Raw genomic sequence first — 17,973 nt, 5'->3', positions numbered from 1 at the left:
CTTAAAATCATGAAAAATATTGCGTTTAATGTTTCCTTTCACACAAACTATATTACACAAACACTAAGTTTTAACACCTCTTCAGTATTTCACACAGGAAGTGGTTTACAACATACAGGAAGACAACATTGGAGCAGTTTCTTGTGAAATCATGTTCAAACACAACCAACAGGAAACCGTGCTATACCACCTACTACATTTATGTTGCACCTCATGTTGCCGACCAATAGCTGAGGTGCAAACAAACAACGGCGATGAGAAATTACCAAGAACTCCAGATGTGGTTATACGTGAGAAAACATTAGAGAAATTATCAAATGTAACGAAGACAGCCTCGTGACGGAAATTTACAAGCAATATTAACAGATTTAGAAACACAGGATGCAAACTGGATACATTCTGGGTTTTTTTATCTTGCCCATTTTTTTGGAAGGATGCTGTGATGAAAACTATCAAAAGAAAAAAACAGGTATTTCATTTAAACATAAATTGTCTTTCAATATTACAGCTGAAAACTGTTCTTTTTAATTTGTGTTTAAAAGGAAGCATGCATGTAATTATTAATGGCGTCTCAGACCAATTTATGTCTGGCTGTACAGAAACACAACTCTCCCCAGGTCTTCGGCAGGATGCCGTATGCCGGCACTACAAAGCAGTGGAGGGGGAAATCTTTATGATGCCATGCATAGAGTCTGTGAACATGGAGGTGGTGTGCTCCAGGACTGGAGAGGGCAGAGAAGGAAACAAAGGCACATCGTTTGTCTGTGGGAGAAAGTTCCTAGTTGAAGCAAAATATTCTGGAAAGTACACATGCAGGTAAATAATCATTTGTAACCACAACTGTGTCTGATTAAACTTAAAATGTATTTGAGATCATTGTCTTCAAAACAAAATAAGTTGTGTAATCACACAGTATAATTATCTTTTTTTCTTTGTGATATTGCGTTGGAGAAAAATAACGTAAAATTTGATTATGCGGAATGGTACCACTTTAAAATATGATATATTTTTTAAAGGCCTTGTAAAGCAATAATAAATATGCATTCTGGACTTGTCACACCACAGAGAAATGTGTTACTAACCACCCAGCCAAATTTGAATGATTAAAAAAATCACCAAGTATGTAAAATTAGCTTTTAAAATTATGGAAAAATAAGCAGTATTCTCTGCTCTGAAACACTGGGGGCGTGTCGCTGAAGGCGCTGAAACCACACCCAAAAGCGGGGAAGGTGCTTTCCCTCAGTAGCGGCGAGCAGCAAAGAGGGAAGAGCCCAGTGGCGAATCCCCGTCTGACGGGCGGATTGGGGAAATGTGGCGTACGGAAGACCGTTTGCCCAGTGTCGCTTGGGGGCCTGAGTCCTTCTGATTGAGGCTCAGCCCGTGGGCGGTGTGAGGCCGGTAACGGTCGCGCCGTGGTCCGGTCTTAATGGAGTTGGGTTGTTTGGGAATGCAGCCCAAAGCGGTTGGTAAACTCCATCTAAGGCTAAATACCGGCACGAGGCCGATAGTCGACAAGTACCTTAAGGGAAAGTTCAAAAGAACTTTGAAGAGAGAGTTCAAGAGGGCGTGAAATTATTGAGAGGTTAACCAGTGGGGCCGCGCAGTCTTTCCGGGGAATTCAACTCAGCGTGGGGTCTCTCCCCAGCGCTTGCCGGCCCCGCCGGGCGCATTACCTCCGAGGCGGTGTGCTGCGACCATTTCTCAAAATCAGCTTGGTGAGGCCCAGACCTCGCCGCTTCTTGGGGCCATTGACAAAGTGCTTGCTTTTGTGGTCCTGGTAGTTTCAAAGACATTCGTGGCCCTGGTACTCCATACTCTGATTCAGAGTATTAAAATAAAACTCTCACATGCCCGCACATTCAAACAATAATGATGACAGTAATTGTTTCACAAGCAGACACGCAGCCGAAACGCAGACGACACGCAGCTAGTGTGAACACCAGACACGTGTATCATGCAGCCACCACGCCACGCAGCCGCCACACGCTCCTGACGTTGTATACTGTATGTGCCCCGGGCTTTAGGTATGGAATTCCAAATCAACTCCCCAATTTTTGTATTTCTACTCCTAAACAAGTCATTATGTGCCCTTCGCTAAATTTAATACCATTTTGATTAATAATGCATTTTAAATTTGTATTTATTACTAGTGGAAGGACCAGTGTGATTTAGTGCCATCTAGCGGTGAGGTTGCAGATTGCAACCAACTGAATACGCCTCCCTTTGCAAGCGTGACGGAGAGCTACGGTGGCCTTCAGGTCTCGTAAAAACATAAAAGGCACTCTCTAGAGCCAGTGTTAGAAGTCTAGGGTGCCCAAACTGTTTTAAATTTTGGCCAAAAACTGTGATTTTTTTCGACTTCAATTTTGTTTCCGGAGTAGACCTCGGAAACTACTTAACTTAGGAACTTCAAAATTGGTATGATGGTTAACAGTGTGGTCTAGTTGTGCCTTTGGGGGGTTAAAAAGTCCAGGGTGCCCAAGATTTTTGAAATTTTTCCAAAAGGGCAAAACCTTTGGTCCTACTTTAGTAGGGGTCAAGCAGTGAGCGGGGGTAGGTGAACCATGCTCACTTTTGTCTTGTTTAACAAACTAGTAATGATTAGTATATACTCTGTAATTTATGATTTGCAAAGCCTTAATAAATTGTTAATATAGGCCTACATTTCTTAAAGTCATTAGTAGCAACTTTAAAAACGTTTTGGTAGACTAAATAGCAAATTAAGATTTTTTGTGTGTAGTTCACATGGGACTGAACTTTTATTAAGTGTTCAGGTCTTTGCTGTCCAGCGGCAGCGAGTTGTTCTTCCACCTACAGGTGGTGGAGAGAATCAGTCTGGGTCCTGGATGCTTCCAGCCTGAGGAGATCAGAGAGCTGGTCGTGAATATAGGTGGGAAGATCCCCTGCCCAGGTCTCAACTGTAGTAACAACACAGATGTCATCTGGTACAAGGTGAAGTACACACATGAACCGGATTATCTATCTCACAATGGAAACATAAATCACAGCAAAAACTCACAACAAGTGTGCTTTCTTACAGGGCATGACAGCTGTGTCTCGGCTGACCAGATCCACCTGTCAGGAGGATGGGTGGTTACATCTCTGCAAAGTCCGTAAAACTGATACTGATGTATTTTTCTGTGATAGACAAATAAATGAGTCAGGAGTCATATGGACCTTCAGGAGGGCTGTTAACGTCAGTGTCATACGTAAGTGCTGTGTAGTGTGTGTGTGTGTGTGTGTGTGTGTGTGTGTGTACTTATACAGCTAAATTAAGCTAGGTTAAGGTTAGGGTAAGGGGCTAGGGAATGCATTATGTCATTGAGTGTCCTTACAAAGATAGAAGTACATGGCTGTGTGTATGTGTGTGTGTGTGTGTGTGTGTGTGTGTGTGTGTGTTGGAGGTTAAGTAACTAACTAAAGAACTATGCCAAAATAAGTATTACCATGGCCACTAGGTACAGGTAAAAAGAGGAGCTGGGTTCACACCATCATATATTTCTTTTAGCAATGCTAGTGGCGTGACTCTAGAGATGGAAATGATGGTCTGTTACTTGGTCGTCTGTGGTCCAGACTGAAATATCTCATCATCCGTTGGTTTTGCTAATTAGCAAATGTTAGCATGCTGCTAACATGCTCAAATAAGACGAGGCCTTTCTCAATCTGCATTCTTGTCTGTACTTGTGTTCTCATGAAACATCATCAATCATGGCCAAAGCACTGTTACAACTGGTACATTTAAAGCAGCAGTGGGTAGAATTGAAGCAGATATGATTACAAAAAGTTATTTTTATAAAACTGTCGCTATATCCTGACAGAAGTGCATGAAACAGGTAATCTGAAAAAAAAATCATGTGCCTTGGTGTCCTCCGGTGCTCCTAATGGCATCTGCAAGATTTCACAGACCAGAGGAAAACAACCAATCAGAGCGAGCTGGAGTCTCTGAGCAACTGTCAATCACTCGCGTACTCTGATCAAACGGTCAAACTAGGCAGCGCTGATCAAATATGAATCAATATTCTGTTACTGTAATGACTATTTCTCACCTCAAATGTTTTCAGAAACATCTTGTAGTGTATTGTTTAGCTGTAAAATGAGAAAGTATGTGACCCGGCCGTCATGTTGAGATCTGTTGAGGAAATACCAAGCACCGCCCACCAGCCGGAGCAAACTTCCTAATTTTACAGCTAAACAGTACACTTTTTAGCTGACATTTTAGGCAAGAAATGATTTGATTAATATTTGATCAGCGCAGCCTAGTTTGATCGGAGTTCGCGAGTGATTGACAGCTGCCTCCGTTGAATGAACAGCCAATAGGAACGCTCTCTCTCTGAAATGACCTGTGATTGGCCAAAGTCTCCCGTCACGGGCTAGATTTCCTAAAGCCTGAAAACAGAGCCATGAGGAGGAGCAGAAGTCTAGTTTTCTCTCAGAACACTTGAATTACAATATGCTGCAAGGTTATTATGGAATTTTTACCCAATGATGCCAAAAACATTCTGCCTACCCCAGCTTTAATGCCTACACATCAGCATGTTAGCTTTGTTCACTGTGGACATTTTAGCATGCTGATATTATTATTTAGCTCAAGTACAGCCTCACAGACAGAAGAAAGGGCTGTTACTATGCTGCAGGGGTTAAACTAAAGAAGAAGCTATATTTGAGGTGTCCTGATAATCAGTTTTAATATATACTGTACCTGCCAGCCAATCAGAAATTAGTATTTTCCTTGGCCATGGTATAATTTAAAGAATGAGGAACCAAGCCACTCAACTTAATAAAATGAAATAAAATAATAATACAATAATAATTCAATACCTTTACCTCAGTGTCAGATTACACACATAACCTGTTTAATAAAATGTCTATCACACGTTTTTAGATCTTGTAATGTACACATTAACCTACTCAAACAGTTGTTCTCATTTAGCAATCGTTGTTAAAACACCCATTCTTACACAATTTTTTGTATTTGAAAAGATATGTGTATCACGAATATGTTTGAAGATAGGGGTGCAAAACCGAACTGTAATAAACTAAACCGTCAATGACGTACAAACCGAACTGTGGGCTTGTTGAACCGTCGCACCACTATTAAATACAGGCCTACTAATTATTTGCCAGAGACACAGAAGAGGCAATTATTTGAACACAGGCTTACTTGACCATTAAGTAGTTTGCCTTATTTCATGTATAAAATCTGTGTTATGAATATCATTTGTTACTATCAATTAATCTACGGTATCTATTTATATATTTTTGGAGTTTAAACACATTGAAAATGATTATATTTTTCTTCTCCTTAATGTGCAAAACAAACCAAACCGAAACCTTTTAAACATAATTAACTTTTCATGGAATTCAAGGCAAAACTGATGCAGGAAATATACGTATACAATGAGGGATGTCTACACCCTATAATCCATCATTTAAATGTTTAATTTCAAACACGTTTGAGAAAATAGACCTTTTGATCAGTTTAAACAAATTTTTATTCAGGTCTGTAAAAGCTTCAAAAAGCTCATGATGTTTTTTCACATTCAGCACAGAGGCTAATCTGGGATTGTAGTATACACAAGGCTGTCGTTCCTTGCCATGACAAACTTTGAACACTCACCCTCTAAATTGGTTCGTATCTGCAAACCCCAAAACCACCGGGCTTCCTCCACAGCAGGTGGTTATTTGCCCTTGCTCTACTGTGCAGGAATGCATGTTTAAGATAGTTACGATAGTTAGATATTTCATTAAGGACTACTGTACTACTGTTATTTAAAACCTGGAATATCCTGTTTTCAGAACAAAACACATCAAAGGGTGTCACAAGATCAGTTCTTCTTTAATGGCCTTGCACTCAATTTTCCATTATTATCTCCCTCAACATAGCCACCATTGGTAATACAGAACTGTGTGACTTTATTTCCCATGCCCAAACAGCTGACGAAGCAAGTTACCCTCCCAGGATTGTGCATCCCGAAAACAACACGAAAGAGAAAGTGGAGCTTGGTAAGTGTGCCCAAGTGTGCTATGATATAATCCCACAGCTATCAGACTTAATAATTCATTTAGATGGTTTTGAACTGCTTTTTCAGAGCCAAAGGTCAACACTGTAGCCACTATAATCAGCCTAAAAATGATGTATACAGCAAACATCTCAGCGTGCATGCGTTCTGGTTTGTTGACAATCAATTGCTGACAAGAGTTGTTTTCCTACTCAGAATGAGTTATTTTAGTTATAATACGTATTAACTGGCTGTGTTTAAAACGATCTAACACGTCATTCTAATGTTGACTGGTTGTAATTGTTGACTGCTCAACATGCTGCTGTGGCTTATAGTTATGTATCTGACACAACCTTGATAATTACATGATTGTTTCATCTTTGTCTAAATGACTCATTTGTGCATCTTACAAATTGGTATGATAGTAAGACATTAAATTATATTCTCATTTTATTAGGACATTAAGGATTAGATTATAATTGGCATGTTTTTGTCGTTCTAGGTCAGTGTCACACTCTGATGTGCAAGGTATATTTTCCTTTTGAGAAAAAGTTTTCGCGGGAGGTGCAGTGGTACATGAATTACAGTGGCAACACGGAGAATATGACTCTACTACCCATGGAGGAGCAACAGTGAGTAACTGCAGTCCCTTTGTCTATGTTTGCTTTTGCCAGAAAGTAACTGTCTTTCATTATTCATTAGGGGCGGCTCAGGCTCAGACGGTAGAGCAGGTCGTCCACCAATGTCGCAATGTAGACACTTAACCCCAAATTGCTCCCGAAGGCATAGCCATCGGTGTGTGAATGAGTATTTAGATTGTATCCTGATGGGCATGGTTGGCACCTTAGCAGCCTCTGCCATCGGTGTGTGAATGGGTGAATGCTGACATGTGGTGTAAAGCGCTTTGAGTGGTCGGAAGACTAGAAAAGCACTATATAAAAGCAATTCCATTTACCATTATGCAGAACCAGTGTGTTACACATGCATTGCATGATACGTTTTCATAAGGATACAAGGGAGCTAAAATTCTCTCTGTGATTCAGACACACAAGAATATCACATAAAGAGTACAAGGTCATACGAAGAGCCATCATAAAAGAGGTGACTCCACAACACTTGAACTACAGATATACCTGCATCGCAGGCAATAATGTTGGAACCAGCAGTCGCACCATCCAGCTCGTGGAGAAAATCAAAGGTATTGTTTCTATTGTCACTTTCTTGTCTTTGTTTATATTTTAGAGGTCGACCAATAGTGGATTTTTAAAGGCCGATATAATAACGATAGTTTGCTCCATGTCTGCTGATGTGTAACTAAGTGATTGTTTACTAACAAGTTCACCATATCAACTTCATAAGGTGATAATACTGTATGTCAATGTTGCATTTACAGCTTGTTTCCCCCAATTCCATCATTGCTGCTTTAAAGACATAATACAATTTAATGTGCACATTTTTGACTGGGTTTCAGTAAAATGGCCGTCGCTGGTTGGGTATCCCATTGTGTCTCTGCTGCTGGTAGCTGGACTGGGAACCGTTTTGCATGTGAAGTGGCTGGAAATACAGCTTATCTACAGATCCCGCTTCCAACACGGAAAACAGCATGGAGGTCAGAATGCGCACACACACACACGGACGCACACACACGCACAAACACACACACACACACAAACACACACCAACACACAATATTCAGTAGAAACCCAAAGGCAGACTTAGCATGCATACTCTGGCATCCTGACCGCAGCTGCTCCTCTCCACGGGATGTGGGTTGACTTCTAGATAAAGCTCGACCACAAAATGAAGGTGTTTTACTTCACGTCCTACTTAGAAATCCTTACCTTAACCCAGTGCATGTGCTTGAAGAATGTAGATAGGACACTATGATATTGCACTTAATGTGGTGGTGACCAAAATTGAGATGATAATCTTAAAAATGAACTAATCTTATCACTTGATCAAAGTGTTAGTACAGATGAATATAGAACAAAAATACACGCAAGAACCAAGGTATCAATTCCTAATATTTGTGTTTCAAAATTGTCTTTCACGTCCACCACCACCACCACCACCACCCATCAGGTGAGAAAGAATTTGATGTGTTTCTGTCGTATGTGTGGAGCTCCCAGTCAGCAGAGCTGGAGGGAGTTTTGACCCTCTCCCCCCAGAGAGGACCTGACTCTGATGAGGAAGGTAGGCCAACGTGTTCAATGTAATATCTGGATTTAATTTTCATGTAACTACTCCGGGAAATAAATGAGCCATTACTTGTATTGGCAGCATGTTTGTCCAGCATGGACCCTCCGAACACTGAGGAGGGTAAATCCACCCAGAGACCACTAGAAGTGCTGCTGCCCCGAGTGTTAGAGGACTGGTGGGGGTATCGCCTCTGTCTGCTGGAGAGGGACGTGCCTCCTGGAGGAGGTCAGAGGATCAGCTGTGTGTGTGTGTGTGTGTCTGTGTGTGTGTGTGTGTCTGTTAAATGTTCCTGATGGTCTCCATTTTGTATTGCAGCATATACAAATGATGTGGTCCTTGCAATAAAGAGAAGCCAAATGCTGATCTGTCTCCTGTCAGCCGACTACCTGTCCAACAACAACGCGGTGTTTGAACTGGAATCTGGAATCCAGGTATAGTAGGATTCCATTTCACACAAAGCAGAAGACAGATGCCACATTCATGTCATATCGGAGTTATTATAACTACAAGTTTCCAACTTCTAGAAGAGCTCTGATATGTGCGTCTTGGCGCTTCATAATGCAGAGGGTTGGGACGATATGGCCCAGAATTATTTATTATTATATCACATTTTTTCACTATTTCCCAGCAGTACATAACAATAATTCGTAATGATAATACATTAATTTGATGCGGCCAGAACCCAGATAAATGGGATAAAATTAATGGATGGATTAATCAATTAAAGACGATCACTTTTCATTTTTGCTTAAATTGACATTTTACTATCCATTATGAGACAAAAAGCTTCCTTATGGAGGACGGAACCTGCCAAATCCAAAATGAATGAATGAATAACTAAATGACTCGATAAATAAATAAATATGTCATTAAATGCAGCAAAAATAATATTACAAATAAATGTAGCCATTAATTAATTGATAAAATGTGACATAAATTGATATTTGTTTTAATTTGATTCTTTTTTTATCTTTGTATTAATGCCCTTATTTATTTACCCTTCTGTTTAATTTTCCCTTTTACTTATTTATGTTAGCAGTAGTGACAGTGTTTGCTACATATCTTTTGGCACTGACTGACTCCACTCAAATGGATTGAAAAGCCTCACTTTTAGTCTAGGTAACGTCTCCTGACAGCCCACAGTCATATTATACAGAAACATTTAACGTTACTGCCATCAGTAGGCAGGAGCATATTTGTAAATGATGGCTATTAAATACCTTCTAAGGCTTTTTTTAGGCTACTGAATGTCTTTTAAAGACTTTTCAAGATCCGCACATACACTGCCTGCCATCCCTTGGCAACACAATATTAGAGGATTTATATGTTCAGCCCATCAACTACAAATAGCATTCACTTTACTGCCAACCACTTTCCTTAGTCTTCTACTTTCCAGCCAATCACTGTTTTCCATTTATTGTTAGTAGTGGTATGACTGGTATGACCCTTTTTTATTGAAAGAAACTATTGTCTTCTAGGTTTGAGTTCCCAGCAACTTAAATCCTGAATGCAATTCTCATATAACCACATTGGTTTCATTTTATTGATGTACTGACATCAACTGAAACCAGTAGGCGCGTTGATGGTAGGAAAATCTGTCTTATAAGTTGAGTTGAGTGGTTAAGTGTCTGTTTGATGATAAATGTGTATGATTTTAAACCACCGTTTTTATGGTTCGAAACACAATTCGTTACTGATCTGCTATTTGGTCCATATCTTTAGGCTTTGCTGCAAAATTCTTCCCTCAAACTCCTGCTAATATGGACCAGTGGAGCCTCAGCATCCCTCATCCAGCCGGACCCCCCACTGCCCCCACTGGTCCAGAGGGCCTTGAAGGTGCTACCCAGTCTGGACTGGACCTCAGGCAAACCTGCCAGAGCCACCAGCAATTTCTGGAGGTCTTTAAGGAAGGCAATGCCTGATCAGAGAGTGAAACTGAGTTCGCTCATGCAGGACCAATGATTTGACTGTGTTACTCAAAAAAGTGTCCCTAACATTATGTACAGCATATTTAGTTTACAATACAGCTTTTATTACTGCATTCTGCACACTGACACTGTTTGCAGGCCACTGCATATTTATTTTACAATACAGCTTTTATGATTACATGAATTAACAAATGTGTCAAGGTAATTTCCATGACGCTATGGGATGCCAAATCATTAAGTCTCATTTTCAAATGTAGGGAAAAAAGTGAGTCACCCTTTTTGCCATGCTCAGGGCACTTAGTGGTGTGTAATCAGTTCTTTCTACTTTCCATCTGTACCAAAAATAAACTTTCAGTTTAACAATGCAAAATAATCAATTACCTATCAACTCTACAAGCATTAAAAAGAATGAAAGGATTTCTACTAGTACATTGATATACAAAATATCCCCCCCCCCCCAAAAAAAGAAGGATGCTATTAACAATTAAACTTAGACAATTACCTTGTTGTATGGCTGTTTGTATTTTTGTTGAGAAAAGTTCTGCTGTGAGGTGTCGTTCATCATGTATTGTCACAGCAGACATGTCAGCAATAAACATTTGACACAATACTGATCATCCAAAATTTTTATTTGACTTACTTTTAAATATGTATTCAAGAGAGTTGTTTGATGAAACAGGTTGTAGCAGTGGATAATAACTGGATTCATTTGGGAAAAGCACAACAGTCAGGTAACCAGCAGGGGAATTCAGAGTTTATATATTTTATTTTTCTGAAAGTGTCAGGCACAGAAGAAGTGCCCACATTTATCTGAACTAAAAGGATTTGGGTAATATTTGTGAAGCGTTGGTTTTCTGATGTGAAAGTGGCGATGAAAAGTGTTTGGGAAAGGGCCTAATCATTGCAAACCTGCATTTTAGCCCCTGGAAATCATTTAAAGGGACAGTTCACCCCAAAATCAAACATACATACTTTCCTCTTACCTACAGTGCTATATATCACTCTGGATTGTTTTTCTCGATATTGGCTGTAGATGTCTGCCTTTTCTTGAATATAATGGAACTAGATGGCACTTGGCTTGTTGTGCTTAAAGTGGCAGTAGGCAGTATATTTTTTTATATAATACTTGGCGTTCCTTCACCAGACTTCACAATGGCGGCAGCGTCACAAACTTTCTAATTTTACAGATAAACCATGCACTACAAGATGAGTCTGAAAACATTTGAGGGAGAAATAGGCATTAACGTAAGATAATATTGATTCATATTTGATCAGCGCTGCCTAGTTTGACCGTTTGGTCAGAGTTCGCGAGTGATTGACAGCCGGCTCTCATAGACAGCAGCTGGACAGCGGACCTCGGATCAGCTCTTACTGCATGTTTTCCTCCGGTATGTGAAATCTTGCAGATGCCGTTAGGAGCACCGGAGGACACAGAGGCACATGATTTTTTTCAGGTTACCTGTTTCATGTATACTGTCACAATATAGCGACCGTTTTATAAAAATCACTTTTTTAATCATATTTGCTCCAATCTCACCTACTTCAGCTTTAAAGCGCCAAAAAAATACATTTGAAAAACTCAACAGCAATGTCTCTTTCTAGAACTCATGACCCGGTTCATCTAGATAATCCACAGATTTTGTTGTGAGAAGTTTCATAGGATGTATTTTCTTTCTACCGAACTACACCCACCAACCGTATCACTGTGCGTATATAAGCGCGCATCTATACTCCGTACTGCTGGCTCACCTGTACCACTGAGCTAGCTAACGTTACAGCTCAGCCGAGGAGAACACCATTTACGTTTACTTATTACACAGCTTTGTTGAATACTTGATTCTGATTGGTGAATCACAGCATTCTACAGTCTGTTATTTCTTTATAACAGACCGTTGCTATGTATAACAGACCGTATCTGTGGACGTAGTTCTGAACTCGGAATCTTGAGGACCATTTTTGTGTCAAATTGATTGATTGATTGATTTCTTAAATAAGTAGCAGTGTAATAAGAGGGATAATGTACAACGTCATTGTTGTGAAATACACCCGTCCATGAGTATGTATGCTTCCTTCTGCATGGTGATACAGTTTGTGGATGTATTTTGGTACAAAGAAAATAGTTCCTACATGAAACTGCTCACAACAAGGTCTGTGGATTATCTAGAGTAACCGGGTCATGATTTCTGGAAAGAGACATTGTTGTTGAGTTATTAAAACGTAGTTTTTGGCGCTTTGAGCACCTCAAGACGGGTGCAATTGAGTTCCATTATATTCGAGAGAAGGCAGACATCTCTAAGGCTGATATCCCCAACACTCAGCAGCTCACATCAAAACAATTTGGACTGATAAATAGTACTGCGGGTAGGAGGACAAATATTTTTTTTTTATATTGGGGTGATCTGTCTCTTTAATATGACTGTTACCAGCACCCTGGTATCCATGTGACTGCTGTCTTCATACAGTTGTCAACTAAAAACACATTAGCAGTCCTTCCATTTTGAACATAAAAAAAGATCAAACACATTTTTTGCCAGATTCAGTGAAGCAGACAGAAACACAGTATCTAGTAAGCAAAACCAGAAATACTGGCACAAATCTCAAACTAATATAAAACAAAACAAACCTATGAGGTGGCACAGCTGGTGAAAACAAAAAGGGTCGTACATTGATGATGAGAAACTAGTCTATGCCGCACACACACATGCACGATAACATAACACTCAAACACACACTCCCATTTGTGGATTTAAAAATAAAACATTATCCCACTTCTATGTACGTTTTTACACAAATATTTGACAAGCGACACTTGCTCCGGACCACACCCAACCAGCTTCAGATCGGAACAAGCATGTCACAAAAGGGGCATGAGGGCTCTAAGACGCTAGATTTTCACATTAGCCAGCAGAAAGCAACCGTAGCTAATATTACACAGTTTAAACAATATTCTGGCTAATGTGTTTGTCCCATATCCCCATCACCCCAGTCTGAACCTCTCATCACAGAGGGTTGACACACTGGTACCTCTCCTCTCAGTTAGCATCAGCCGGTAGTGGTTAGAAACGTAAACGTGAATTCACTCACTGAGTATCGAAGGCTTAAAGTATTCTTCATTGCATGTTCACAAAGCTGAGAATTTGTCAAACCCGAGGCTACAGTGAGGAATCGTCTGAGCCTTCATAGATATCTCTGACATGGTTTAAACTATACAAAATCACCCATCCAATCATCAAAACTGTGGTAGTCATTTACAATTTGTCTGCTTGGGCCTTCATCTTCCTCTCCCAAAGTTTTTGATGATCGGAGAAACCCTGCTTGCCCTTGTTGAAGGAATTGGGTCCCGCAGATGTTGGTGTCTCCCTGAAAAGATGACAGATTAGTCACTTCACAAATAACTAAATGTGAAATGCAGCATTTAATTTAAAAAGGTTCAAAAGCTGATTGTTTTTATAAAAACAGAAGCTGAGGTAACAATTATAAAGAACATCATGTATATGGGTGCATATACCTGCCAATGTTCTTCATCCTCATCTTTGCTTCTGGGGGCATCTCCTCAGGTTCACTCTGCACACCAAGAGATAGTTAAAAAGTTAGCCTCTGCATATTCGTTGTTTAAGGATTTGTACAACTATGACATTACTGTGTGTGTGTGTGTGTGTGTGTGTGCACACTTACATCATCACTATCTTCGTTAAAAACTGACGCCATCCCTGACTTTTTTGGAGGAACTGATGGGGCAGGCTCTTTGGGTTTCTGGAACAGATTGTCGATACAAGATTTAGGGAAACACATCACATTTAGTCACTCTCTTCATAAAATGCAAAAGAAAAACTGGTTAAAATAATATAAGGTTTTGCAGCTATTCTTGACTTAATTGACAAATGGATTAATTCTATCAATCCACTCATGAATAAATAATAACACCCACTCACAATGAGGGCAACAGTCAAACAGTAATAATGCATTGCTTCACACTCACTGATGCTCCAAGTTTGATAGATATGGGGTTGGACTTCTTCCCCATCGGACTGCTCATGCTAAAGCCTATCTTGGAGACTTTGCGGGGTGCTGGTGGGTCTGCTGAGGACTCGTCCTCATCTTCAGGTGTGAGATGCTGGGATGTGCGTTTGACTGCGGTCCCTTCTCCTCCCACAGTGCTACAAGAGACAGGCTTAGTTTTCACTCTGTCTCCCTCCTCCTGCGGCCCTGCTTGAGGCAAGACAACTCAACAGGGTGAACAACAGTTTTCCTGGGAACATGAGTATAAAAAAAGCTATCACCTTTACCTGTATGGCTACCGCTAGGTTTCTAATCATTAACTTACTAAAGGTAAGGTTCTTACCATTTTTTGTATAATTTAACTTAACAAGTCCACCTAGGGCAGGGGTCAGCAACCTTTACTATCAAAAGAGCCATTTTAGGCAAAAAAAAAAAAATCTGTCTAGAGCTGCAAAACATTTGATCATTGTGATGAAGGTAGCACAGTTTATAGTCTACGTATATAGTATATAAGTCTAATGCAGTGAGGGCCAAAGTGCAAATGTACTACAGAGTATTAGGGCCACATTGAGAGAAAAAACATCTGAGATTTACAGAATAAAGTCAAAATATTATGTGAAAAAGTCGTAATATTAAGAGAAAAAAGTCATAACTTTATGAGAAAAAACGTTGTAATACTACGAGAATAAAGTCATAATATCACGAGAATAGTCATAACTTAAAAAAACACAAATATGTATTAAATATAAATTATTTATAATATTACGACTTTATTCTCGAAATCTCAGATTAATTTTTTTTCCTCAATGTGGCCCTAATACTCCGTCGTACCACAGATCTACAACAATGATAAGTGAAAATGTAAACAAAAAACAGTTCTTCATTTCCATGTTTGTAAATCCACAGGGAGCCTCTGGAGAGCCGCATGTGGCTCCGGGGCTGCAGGTTGCTGACCCCTGATCTAGGGTCTGTGTGTGCAGAAACTACCTACACTGTGAGGCTTTGAATCAGCCAGTCTGAGCGCATAACGGCGGTGCTCTGTTGTTGTTATTAACCAGCGCTCACTAGATGGCTACTTGCACACTAGCTAGGCTAGCAAGCTAACAGAAGACCAGCCTGCCAATAGCTTTATTACCTGGCTAACGTTAGCGGGACCTTTAGCCAGGTAGCTACAGTCAACCTCATATTGCCATAGCTAAATAGGGAACGTTAATACACCTGTTAACGTCACTTCGCTTATGAGCATTAGCTAGCCACTAGCTAACAGTGAGTTAGCTGGGTGAAGTTGTACCATCGTGTCCTCTGGTCTGACATTAGCTGTGCACCACGTTAATGGATACAGGCAACACATGGAGCTAACGCTAAATAACCTCTTATTGTCAACCACATTTAGACGTTAAAACAGCACAAATATCACCTCCGTTGTCCGTGCCAGCTCTTCTGTTATGCTTGTTATCCGCCATAGCTTTCTCTGTTTAGCTGTACCAGCACAGGCCGCTAGTTTTCACCTGGCGCTGTCATGACAACAACATGACAACCACACACTGTTTATAAGAGACGAAGAAGAAGAAGTGATCCCACTGCGCTGTAGTGATGGGAATTCAGGCTCTTTTTAGAGAGCCGGATCATTTGGCTCAGTTCTCCAAGAAGGGCCGGCTCTTTCGGCTCCCCTAAACGGCTCTTCGTTTTACCACTTCTGCCTTTTATAATTCAGCCAAATTTAGCGCAGTTTTGACCTATGATTAGTATGTGCACATATATCACTTAAATTATTCAATATAATTATACTAAACCTTATCTGTCACTCATCTTGTCTGCTATTCGCGCACCGCACTCCTCTCTCTTTCTCTCCTCCGCTCTCTCCTGCTCTGTACCTATAGACTGTCAGCGCGCCGTGCACCCCCGCCCCTCCCTGCTTGATGGTATGATCCTTGTCTGTCATCACCTGATTGATTGCACAGACGTCATTAACACAACATTCAGTCACAGTCAGTGCATGGAGTGCTCGTGGCGCAGAGAAGATCGTCCTATTATTCTGCCTTGAATTAATTAAAGAAAGAAACTCTTATCGTTCACTTAAAAGAGCCGGTTCTTTGAGCCGGCTCGTTCGCGACCGACACATCACTAAAAGAAAGCCAATGGGATTGTTCCATTGGGTTTTGCATTATTGCAGAAATAAATTCTGTGGCAAACCAATGTTTATGATACTTACATGTTTTGTTCAGCAAGATAATCTCCACAAATGAACACCACCTTTATGATTTTTGAAGTGTGAATACAATCACCAGAAGTAAAAAGCTAACCTTAGCAGTGGCGGCTGGTGGAAATTTTTCTTGATGGGGCTGTGTCACATCTAATCAATTCCAGCAAACATTCCGGTATGATTTAATGCAAAAAAGTGAAGGTATTAATAAAACATTACTACTTTTCAGTTAAATAATCAACAATTATTTTATTCCAACAGGAGCAGTAAAGAATGCTTAGAAAAACACAACAGTATAACATGTACTCAGTGGTGGAAAGTAACTAAGTACATTTACTCAAGTACTGTACTTAAGTACAATTTTTAGGTACTTGCACTTCACTTGAGTATTTCCATGTTCTGATACTTTCTAGTAGTGCTGGCAAGCTGAAGCTTCATGAAGCAATGAAGCTTTCCAGCAAATTGGTTCGGAAAAGGGTTCATTTCTCGAGGCTTCATGTGCACAAGAAACCACCTGGTGGTCAGAGAGTGTAAAACAGGCAGATATGATCTTAACCATGTGATAAGATAAGATAAGATAAGATAAGATAAGATAAGATATTCCTTTATTAGTCCCACAGTGGGGGAATTTGCAGTGTACAGCAGCAAAGGGGATAGTGCAAAAAACAAGATGCAACAGCTAACACATAAAAAAAAAGGGGCTAAACAAAGCGTAACAAAATATGAACCATTTAAATAGAAGGAAGTATAAAAATAGGAGCGGTATATACAATATTGACAATAAAGAGACTATTAAAGGGACTGTTTGTAACTTTTTAAGCGTATAAATGTAGCGGGTCGCCACACATGCGCGCTCGCATATGCGCGTTTGCGTGTGGCCGCTGCCTCTCCTCCTCTACCTGCCTGCCTTCACTCAGACAGCGCGCGCGTTCTCAGCTCGCTCCACTTCTAGACGTGAACGCGCGCTCACTCCACACTGCAGAAGAGTTAGTTTAGCTCTGAGAATATCTAGTGAATGTACGTTTGTGCAGAAATAAATGCTGCAGCTCCTCCAGACCAACAGAGCTTTCCCGTGTCTTGTGAAGTGACGGAGTATCTCAGCGAGTAACGTTATCGGCTTGTTACCGACCGGGTGCCGGTGTCTCCCTGCTCTCTCCGGCTGCAGGCGGAGAGAGCAGGGAGACATGCTGCAGAGCCCCGCTGCATCAGCCTGCGCTGAAGCAGGAAAAGCCAACACTAAGATCAGATCTAAATCATGTTCATGGAGAGACCTTCATCTGGTCAGCTAACATTACTGCCAAGCAGCTGAAATATAGAGTGATATTGTGGTTTTAGCTGACGTGTGTCGCCTCACTGTTTTGAGCGATGCTCGTTCAGGTATATTTAGAGCGAGCAAGCGCGAGCCCGATGCTGACTTTCGTTGATTTCACGGCCACAGGTGTCGCTGTTAAGAAGCATTTCTGAAAGTTACAAATAGTCCCTTTAACACAATTGCACAAGTGGAAAATGATATTGCACAGTGAGAATGAAATGAAATTCCACCTGAAAATATCAGGTTATACTAATCATAGGTCAAAACTGCGGTAAATTTGGCTGAATTATAAAAGGCAGACGTGGGGAAATGAAAAGCCGTTTGGGAGCCGAA

General features: G+C 40.5%; 2 protein-coding genes across 6 annotated transcripts; one reads left to right on the top strand and one right to left on the bottom strand.

The window, feature by feature from the left end:
* Positions 1 to 232: 232 nt before the first annotated feature.
* Positions 233 to 10,736, top strand: LOC119481332 (interleukin-18 receptor accessory protein-like). Of its 4 annotated transcripts, none has more exons than XM_037758152.1 (12): positions 233 to 469; positions 600 to 816; positions 2,790 to 2,952; positions 3,041 to 3,209; positions 5,935 to 6,003; positions 6,502 to 6,631; positions 7,043 to 7,197; positions 7,471 to 7,608; positions 8,082 to 8,192; positions 8,280 to 8,423; positions 8,514 to 8,629; positions 9,921 to 10,736. In XM_037758152.1, the coding sequence occupies exons 1-12, from the start codon at positions 382 to 384 to the stop codon at positions 10,158 to 10,160; spliced, it is 1,740 nt and encodes a 579-aa protein (XP_037614080.1). In that variant the 5' UTR covers positions 233 to 381; the 3' UTR covers positions 10,161 to 10,736. The 4 variants fall into 4 exon arrangements, with proteins under 4 accessions (XP_037614080.1, XP_037614090.1, XP_037614073.1 ...); XM_037758162.1 differs by having other exon boundaries at positions 234 to 469; positions 618 to 816; positions 2,775 to 2,952; XM_037758145.1 differs by having other exon boundaries at positions 234 to 469; positions 2,775 to 2,952.
* Positions 10,737 to 12,339: 1,603 nt separating this feature from the next.
* Positions 12,340 to 15,696, bottom strand: LOC119479064 (PEST proteolytic signal containing nuclear protein). Of its 2 annotated transcripts, none has more exons than XM_037754274.1 (5): positions 15,543 to 15,696; positions 14,106 to 14,332; positions 13,802 to 13,879; positions 13,635 to 13,690; positions 12,340 to 13,486 (listed from the first exon to the last, which is right to left on the bottom strand). In XM_037754274.1, the coding sequence occupies exons 1-5, from the start codon at positions 15,586 to 15,588 to the stop codon at positions 13,375 to 13,377; spliced, it is 519 nt and encodes a 172-aa protein (XP_037610202.1). In that variant the 5' UTR covers positions 15,589 to 15,696; the 3' UTR covers positions 12,340 to 13,374. The 2 variants fall into 2 exon arrangements, with proteins under 2 accessions (XP_037610202.1, XP_037610191.1); XM_037754263.1 differs by having other exon boundaries at positions 14,106 to 14,335; positions 15,543 to 15,694.
* Between the last annotated feature and the right edge of the window lie 2,277 nt (positions 15,697 to 17,973).

The sequence above is a fragment of the Sebastes umbrosus genome, chromosome 2 (assembly GCF_015220745.1).
Source record: "Sebastes umbrosus isolate fSebUmb1 chromosome 2, fSebUmb1.pri, whole genome shotgun sequence".
Taxonomy (NCBI): Eukaryota; Metazoa; Chordata; class Actinopteri; order Perciformes; family Sebastidae; genus Sebastes; species Sebastes umbrosus.
Note: the sequence above shows the minus strand (reverse complement) of the source record. Positions and strands in the feature narration are given on the sequence as shown.